The sequence below is a fragment of the Anolis sagrei genome, chromosome 1 (genome assembly GCF_037176765.1).
Source record: "Anolis sagrei isolate rAnoSag1 chromosome 1, rAnoSag1.mat, whole genome shotgun sequence".
NCBI lineage: Eukaryota > Metazoa > Chordata > Lepidosauria > Squamata > Dactyloidae > Anolis > Anolis sagrei.
In genome coordinates, this window is record NC_090021.1 from 79,144,539 (window position 1) to 79,153,746 (window position 9,208).

Consider the following 9,208-nt stretch of genomic DNA (forward strand, 5'->3'; position numbering starts at 1 on the left):
TAATAATAATCCCTTGTTGCTGTCTTAGTACTAACTTCTTTTAAATCATTCTGCACTTGGGAAAACCCCAGAAAACCTCAGAAAGTTGTTTCATAATTCTGCAAGTGGATTACTAAAATTAACAGAGATTTAATTTCATTTTTCTTTGCTCTTCTCCCCCCAAAATGCTGTGTTGCTTCTCATTGTAAAATGTTAGCATCTTGAAATGGTGCAATATTAATGACGATGGGGCGTTGTCTATATTTAACTTGATTAATAGCAGATCAAAAGAGAGAGGGAGGGAGAGAGAAGAGGAGATGTTCCAAAATGAGCACAGTCCCAACCCTGAATTTTCTTTCCAGTCTAACAGGTTATTGCTGTAACTTGTTCTTTGAAATTTAGGTGGAGTTTTCTTCTTCAGTGCCTGTTTGGACCACAGAGCAGCTCTCTCTACCTTAACTTTTCTTTTCTACTTCTTCCTTTCACATGCTCACAGTACGCCTGTATTAAACTGCAGTTTTCCACAAATTTCTGAAGCTATAGTAGGAAGACCTTTTGGCTTACCAGTCAACAAAGTGAAGCAGACTTAAACAAGATGGTGAGGCAAGGCCTGGACTATACCCGCTGCAGATGGATTTTGCCTCTTCTTGCGGGTCTAGCCATGCTGTTTGGCATCATAGCACTGGCTGGTTGGGACTGGATTAGCTCGCAAACCCTGCCATTTGCACAACATGCCTCCTTATGGAGAATATGTTCCTTACAAAACGGATGGCAATGCAGGTCACTCCTAGACTATGGTAAGTCTCCCAGGGATGAAATCTGTACTCTACTGATAAATATGACTTTGAGATTTGAATCTAAACAATTTGAAAGGAAAAGAGTCATTTACAGAATGAGGTTGCTAAATATGGATAGTGTTTTGCTCAACAATACTTCTCTTGTATTTGTATATAGATGTTGAGTGTGTGTGTGTGTGTTTATGCTGTATTGTGTATTAAGTTTTCAAGACAGAGTAAGTCTGTATCCAGTTTACATAACATCTCCATTCTGGAATTTCTGCAAAAATTTCCTACCCGACTAAAAATAGTTGGAATTAGGACTAAGAAATATGGCAACCATAGGGACATCTCAAACAAAGCAAATTGTGAAACAGTTTTGCAGAACTGAAAACTGCATGTTCAGAAAAACTGTGTAGTAGAATGCATGCATCACTAAACTTCGCCATAAGTAGGGCTTATATTTTTAGGGACAAATGGAAGGATAAGAAAACTGTTTCTTAGGAAACATGCAATGTTTTTGAAAAATTACAAGCCTAAATTACATGATTACATTCTGAGTAGAGTGGGCTCATTGAATCCATTGGATTTATTTATGTGTGGATTCACCATTCAAGTTTTGATAAATTTGGTCAACTTTAGTTGGGACTAATAAACAGAATTCAGGCATTGTTTGCTAAGAAATCTGTAAGTGATATGAAAACAAACTGGTAAAAAAAATCTGTATTTCCAGAAGAATGATTATGTCCCAAAAGTATTATTATTATTATTATTATTATTATTATTATTATTATTATTATTATTATTATTATTGTAACAGCAGTAGTAGTATCTTGCTTTTTGTCTCCAAAAGAAAAAAGACTCCAAGTGGCTTGTAGTGTCATTTTGTTAGGCAACAAAATATCAATGTCCACTATATTTTAAAATAAATCCATTAGGAGACAAAATCTCACATATATCTGTACTTTCTCTATGCATTGGAATAAAACAATTCTGAGCATGCCACTACTAGTGGATTTATTTTAAAATCTGGATGGACACTGATTTTTCTTTTTCCTAACAAAATGATCCAACAAGAAATTAAGCTCTATACAGTGACTACTAGCACTGCCAGTACTAAATAAGTGATAAGTTAGAACTTGCAGCAGGATAGACATTGGGTAACACTCAAATACCAGTCATGATATATACAAATAAAAGGATGAAATAACCAGAATGACTATCCACCTTTTTGGCCCATGCTAATGGACACCAACCTAGATGGCTCTTCAAAAGGGAATTAGAGATGTTCTTGAAGAGTAAAGCTGATGATAGTTCTATATCAGCAATGTAGAAGTGTGTTCCTAGGGCCCTAGGTGGTTAACCCTCACTCACTTCAGACTCTGTGGAGCACCCTTGTCCATGGTTTAAAGGGAAAAGGTAGAAGTGGGGAACGCCATGCAAATAATCAGCACCAAATTTCCATAGACTTAAAGTTATCATTGAGGGTTTGTGTGGGTAAATATACTGCTTTAAAATCTAAAATAATTGTACAAATTTTGAGCTATTACGCCTTTTAAAATTCTTCAACTCATGCTTCATAAATCTTAAGCAAAATATTAAAATGGCAGCATTAAATCAGATAGGAACTGTGTAATAGGATGTCCAAGCTTACGTTATTAGAATACTGTATCCTTTAATCCTCTCCTGTTACCCAATAGTTCAAGATACACAAGATATCCATAAAATCTATATGTAATATTATGCTTGTGAAACAGGGGGATAGTGTGGCACATTACTTAACCATCTACTGGAAAGCCCCGGATTTGAACCCCCTTGATTTCCTTTATTTAACATATGCACTGCCTGCTTTGAAGAATACATTCTGGTTTTGAAAGGTTGAACAAACCTGAATTGTTCCATATGTCAATGTTTCACCTTCTTGGCACTTGTATGTAATGCTCTGTTGCTGTGTGTCTTCAAATTGTTTCTGATTTATGAAAATCCTAAAAAAATGATAAAAGGGAATGTTCTTGCAGGATTTATCTGGAGGGGGAGGTGCCATTGTCTTCCTCTGAGAGTGTAACTTGCCCAAGGTTCCCCAGTGAGTTTCCATGACCAATCAGGGATTGGACACCTAGAATAACACTCAACCCATTTCATCTTGATGGCTCTCACATGTAATTACATGAAGACAATATAATGCCCTAATCATGCTTAAGTCTGACTGAAGTCAAAACATTTTACTTCTAAATATAGCTGATAGGTACAGAATTATATAGAATGGGGCTGTAGAACGGACAGCGCCTAGTCATAAATATGTTTTTCAAATGATGCTAAATAGTTTGGTGTAGGCTTTCCTTTTTTTTTGTTCTATTATTACTTTTTAGACACATTTTCTCCCAATATTTATTAATTGTGCTTTCTTGTTTTGTTAACTTATTCAAAACCCTTTGGAAGAATACAAAATTTCTGGGCAGGATTTCTGAAGTTCAGTATATACCATTCATTCGTTGGTGCTGAAAAACAAATAAACCTCAGCCTTTGGATACTTTTCTTGAGAAAGCAACTTACGGAAATTATTTATTCCAGAATGGTAGCCAAAGGCTAGATTTTTTTTTCAGTCTCAAAAGGTCGGAATATATTTTGAGCTTCAAAAAGAACCTGCGTTGCATGAACAGATGTGTTCTGAACCTCATATGAATATACATTTTAAGTGGTTACTACTACTGATCTCTCTTACCCACTCAAGATCACTGGAATCACACAGCCATTTCCCACTATCTTTCAGTATTATCTTTCCAGCAAACAAATTCCAAATTTTTGTGCAATAAATAAGAAATTCTGCCCTCTGTATTCACAGCTGGATTGTGTTGGACATGTACACACCAGAGAATCTCTGCTGGTTTTAATTTGCTCAAGTTCAGTGTCAGAATTCATATAGGAACTATGCAGAGTTTGGAAGTTACTTTTAGGACTAGCAGGATTACCAAGCTACACTCCAGAGATTTCAGGATTTTTATTTTTTATTTTTTGCAATACATGTCCTATTCTCTGATTTGAGATTGGGTGCAATTGAGGGTGGGAAGGTTGGAGGGTGGGACAGGTTGGTTGATGGTTATCCAGGTCTAGAAAGCATGGTGTCACAATTTAAAAAAAAAATAATCAGTGTATGTATGTAGATAACTACATATTAGAATAATCAAAGGTTCACAGGTATTTTGAAATGGAGGTGTCCGTTTTGGAATTAACATTCAGTGTACATATGGGTGAGCGGTGGGCAAAGTTTATGACCGGGAGGGTTTTCCTTGGAATCCATTTCTGGCAAGCATGCTGGCAACTTTTTAAAGTTCAGTTTTCATATGGAGACAGATCTCCACATATGTGAATATCTAAGAGGCTGCACAGATTTTGAAATGTTGCTTCTACAGTTACGGCTTTCTCTTCGTCTGCCTCTCATGTTCTGATGCCACCATCTGCCCTGGAGACTCATGTACCACCACTTTCTATTTTGTTGTGTGTGTCTTTCACATTTAAAACTCCTGCACTCACTCACTAATTAATTCAGGCAGGAGGGCCGAAGGGGATGGGGCAGAGGAGCCACCCAATGTGAGTGCAAGGTGGGTGGTGAGATTATCAGGAAAATCAGAAAGGTTGTTGGTTGATAGGTTTGCACATGCTGGAAATAATAAGTCCAATAACTGCTGTGATCATGTGACCTAAAATAATGTAAACATGCCAGAAAAACCCCTTTGTACTATGGTGATTTCAGAGAGGGGAAACTATGTGACATTCTAGACCAATTTGAGTCTGGATTAAAATGGGTGAGTGTGAAGTTAGTAGGGCCATAATGCTCACTGGGGTTGGAATATAGCTCTCATGTGGATGTAGCCTTAAGTTATGTAGGTAAAATACACAATTATTTTTAAGAGAACTGGGAGTAATTTTGGGAAGACTTTATTTCCCATATCATGCCCACAATTCCATGGTACTATAAACGCCTCTGTCAAAATATTATAAATAAGTTATTAAAACAAGTTGTTGAAACAGTGCAGTATCAGTGAAAACCTATTTTAAAGAAGAAAGGCATGACGAACCATGAACAGCAACCCCTCTTTCAAGTTTAAATAAACTCCCTCTCCAGGCTTCCATTAAAATATTACTATGTGCAAAGATAGAACCCTAGAGACATTTATTATGCAACAGCCCTGCCCCATTAAGTTGGGGCACAGCTGGAGACCCAGATCTTATGGCCACCTTCCATTTTTCACACCTCCAACACTGCTTCTCCCCCCTCCCCCATCAATACCAAAAAACCCGATTAGGAAGAAAATAAAAGTTGATAGAAGCAGTTCTATCAATCCAGTGTTCTCATGCACACATAGAAGCATAACATTTCAGCCGATGAATAAACTTGTACGACAATATCTCAATGTAGTAAGAACTGAGATAACTGGATTTGATTTTGATTTTCAGCCTGGGGTCAAGGTGCAGCAGGCACTTTCATGGTTGCATTTGTCCTTGTGGTTATCTGTTTTGCCTTGTCTATCATCGCATTTGCCATCAACACACTTCGCTTCAACTTTGTGAGAGGAATAGGAGGCATCTTTTTCGTTGCTGGTAAGACCGTGTATCCAAATTAAAAGCATATACATGGCTTGATTTTTGGTTTGTTGGTAAGAGTTTAAGAAAAAGGCAGATGTACCTCTAGATTTGCAGGTTTTACATTTGAAGATCTGATCATTCACAGATTTGATTAATATGTTTTCTGTAGGAATTTCTAGATCTTCCAGCATGACTCGATGATCAACTTTCAGCAGAGGTTGACCTGAGATAGAATCATGCTGGAGGACCGAGAGATTCCTACAGAAAATGTTATGCAAAAATTTGTAGGCCCTTCAGTGCCAAATGTCAATCCCAGAAGCAAGGTGAGAATGAGAATTACAGTTTGGTAAAGTTTTTTTTTCCGGATGATAACTCCCAGAATCCTCCAGATGGCATGAGTCTCCATTAAAAAATATGTTTCAAAATTCTGAAAATAGATGCCAGAAATAGTATTGTGGCATATTTTACTGGAGATTTATGATTAACAAGTATGCCCTGGTAGCATATAAAATGATCACTACTTTATTATGGGGCAGTTCTGCTTTCTTTCAAGCTGGTGGATTATCAGTTACCCAAGGTAACTTATATAAGACAAAGTCATTTTAAAGCATCCCTTTCTATTCTGTTACTAAATGAAATGATAATGATTTTATTATTGTAGTCACCACTGAGTTCCAGCTTTGAGGAAAGATAGCATATAGATAAGGAAGAATGATAGTTAAATAGAAATTCACTCATTCTAACTGTTTTAATTCATTTTCTCTCTCTCTCTTTACAGCTGTATTCTCACTAATGGCCCTCGTCATCTACCCTGTAATGATCTCCAAATATATAATCTTCCCAGTCGGTACTGTGAATCAATTTGGCTGGGCCTATGGCTTTGGGTGGACCATGTGCCTAATGTCAATAGGTCTTGGGTTCTTCTTTTGCTGCCTCCCCCTCTATGAAGATCAAATTTTGGGAAATGTCAAACCTTATTATTATCCAGATATTTAAAATAACTGTTCAGAATATCAGCAGAGAAATCATATTTTCCATGAATGACTCCAAAGAAATGAGAAGACAAACAAAACAAAACAAAAACAAAAACCTGTTACTCCATTTCTATGTGCTCGAGCTGTAGATTTTTATAATTAGGAAGCAGTAGAAAGCAGCTTTAAAACATATGCATACACAATCAGTTTGGTTTTTATATTTTTCTGAATCTCTAGTGAAAGCCTAGAAGATTTTATCTTTAATTTTTTTTAACTAGTCATACTGTAATCTGCCTTTTTGAGATATAGCAGGCAAATAAAATTTTATTTAGTTGTAACTGATGGATTACCTATTTAAAGGTAGATCTTATTAAAGGTTGGCAAAGTTCATTTTTAAAAGTATTTTTTTCTTATTACTCATTACTGTGTTTGAAAAGTAACAGCTTTTGTTGCTTGGTACAGTGTTGGAAAGCGTAACTTGTTCCATGCCTTTTTTTGTACTGCAGTTTACTTTCTTATTACATTCCATTATTTTTTGGCCTCATCACATGGCCACCGAAAAAGGCTCATTTCACTTCATCATAGGGCATGGCAAAGCTGCTGCCCCTCGTCCTTTACTGCCCGGCTGTTGCAGCTGTTGATCCCATGGGGGGAAGTGTGGTGTGCGCATGGAGCATGCAGCTTCCCACCATTAAAGTAAATGGCAATATGGGAAGCTCCTGTATTGCTGCGGTGGCAGCATGGCGGTTCCACCCTCTTTCACCCACTGAGTCAGCACAACATCTTCTGTTGGGAGCTGGCTGGCTCCATGAGTGACCGGGGCTAGGTCTGCGCATACTGCCGATTTTAGTCCCATGCGATGAGGTTATAGAATAATCACTTAGGATCAATCAGAGAATTGTACAGAATTTTAAAAAATCTGTCATAATCCTTTTCACATAACTTTAAAAAGTAAAATAAAGTTTTTCATAACACTAGTATACTAAGTTTACTTTTTGTTATTATCTTACTTCTGAAATGTAATGCTGTTACACCTTTGCTACCTAGAAAAAAATAATAAGATACAAGTCAAAATGTTACTCATCAAATGTTGACATCAAAGTTGTATTTTTAAATGCATCTGATCTTGAGGATTTGGTTGAAGAAGAAATGGTTCAATAAGAAAATACATTTTCCCAGAAATGACCTTTTCACAGAGGCTACTAATATAACCTCTTGTGTATAAGTGCCTTTCTCTTAATAAGAATACTGATTGAGAAGTAGCATGATCCTTCTTTCTCAAATAACTGAAAGGATAGAGGGACTGTACAATGAAATTCTGTATGTCTTGAGCAGGGCCAGCCCTATTACTAGACTTATTGAGATATCTGATACAGGTAGTGCTTTTGGGAGAATGACATCCCTGAGATAGGCTCCTCAAGGCCCTTAAGCTAATAGTCTTTACTTAGTTATAATGAGAGATATTATCTCATTAACAGCGAATTCCAACCACTAGTTGGATTTTTGACAGGAGAATGGGGATGCCATCTTGCCTTTTGCCTCTGATAGCAGAATGTCTTTGCTAAACCTGAGTGTCTTAGGAAAGTAGGCTATGGACTAAGGATTAATTGGCAAGCAATTCCACTGGACCGATACAGTATGACCTTCATATGCATAAGAGATCTGTTCCTGAACTTGCTATGTAAACATGAAATTGTAAATAATATAGAAAACTGTTGAAATGAACAATATCTGGCATACGCATATTATAGAATTACACCATAGTACATAGAAAATGCCTAGAGAGAACACCCCTCTGATATTTTTAGGTTCTCCAGCACAACTCGGTGGTCACCTTCAGGTAGAAGCATACCATAGAATTGTGCTGGATGACCTGAGAAATGCCTAGAGAGAACCTACTTTTCTAACATGGGTAAGTGAAGTTGTGGGTACTGCAGGTAAAGGGCTTTTACTATATTGCCTTATTACCTCCTTTAGGCTTTCTTCTGACCATCTTACCAAATGATTTTATGCTTCCTTGCAAGTAAGAATGTGTGGCCATAAATTGTAAGCCCTCTGGCAGGAAGTGTGTGATTACTATGTTTTGTATTATGTAAATGGTGTTAATTACTTGTAGCTGTGGCAAAAGGTTCTCCTCCAGACTAACTACATTGTTCTGAATGTTTCTTCGCTGCATATTAAAGAAGACTTTTTTTCATTAAAAACAGTTAAGAAAATGTTTTCTGTCGCTATATGGTCAAAAATATGTACAACAGACATTTTAAAACAAGCTTAATAATGAAGATTTTTAAAAATGATTTAAGCATGTGGACAAGTTGGCCTTCAAGTTCATAAATTGACTTGTGCATTGAAATGCCCATAGCTCATTGACATCCACCTCCCTTAGCTTTGTGTCTTGTTCACCAAATGACATGCCTTTCGTGGACTAAACCATTTCAGAATCCAAAAAAGGAGTTTCATTTTCACTAACTTTCTGTATTAAAAACAATGAGTATGAGAAAAAAGCCTTTCCCTAGTACACTTATTTTTATGAGCAGCGTAAATGACTTTTAAAAAATGATTTAATTTGGTTTAAATGTGAAGAACCATCATTCAAAGATGTCTTTGCTCCTTGCTTACATTTCCATTGATGTGAAACAAAAGGTGTCTCTGCCTAGGCCAGTGGTTCTCAACCTGGAGTCCCCAGATGTTTTTGGCCTTCAATTCCCAGAAATCATAACAGCTGGTAAACTGGCTGGGATTTCTGGGAGTTGTAGGCCAAAAACATCTGGGGACCCCAGGTTGAGAACCACTGGCCTAGGCCCTCTAGAGCTCGTCTTGCAAGCTTGCAAAGCTGATGATGTGGGAAGTGTCCAGTACGAAGTGCCCTGTAGCCTCGTGTTTGTATTTTAACAT

General features: G+C 37.1%; 1 protein-coding gene across 1 annotated transcript; it reads left to right on the forward strand.

The window, feature by feature from the left end:
* The first annotated feature begins 303 nt into the window (after nucleotides 1–303).
* On the forward strand, nucleotides 304–8,820 carry LOC132760999 (p53 apoptosis effector related to PMP-22-like). The gene is made up of 3 exons (XM_060753441.2): nucleotides 304–776; nucleotides 5,211–5,354; nucleotides 6,118–8,820. Exons 1-3 carry the CDS (start codon nucleotides 575–577, stop codon nucleotides 6,333–6,335), a joined length of 564 nt encoding a protein of 187 aa, XP_060609424.1. The 5' UTR covers nucleotides 304–574; the 3' UTR covers nucleotides 6,336–8,820.
* Nucleotides 8,821–9,208: the final 388 nt, after the last annotated feature.

Bases quoted from the DNA above. Each gene is read 5' to 3' on its own strand.
- LOC132760999 (XM_060753441.2), top strand. From the start codon at position 575: ATGGTGAGGCAAGGCCTGGACTATACCCGCTGCAGATGGATTTTGCCT. The intron at 777-5,210 runs GTAAGTCTCCCA...TTTGATTTTCAG, and splicing joins CAGGTCACTCCTAGACTATG to CCTGGGGTCAAGGTGCAGCA. The intron at 5,355-6,117 runs GTAAGACCGTGT...CTCTCTTTACAG, and splicing joins AGGCATCTTTTTCGTTGCTG to CTGTATTCTCACTAATGGCC.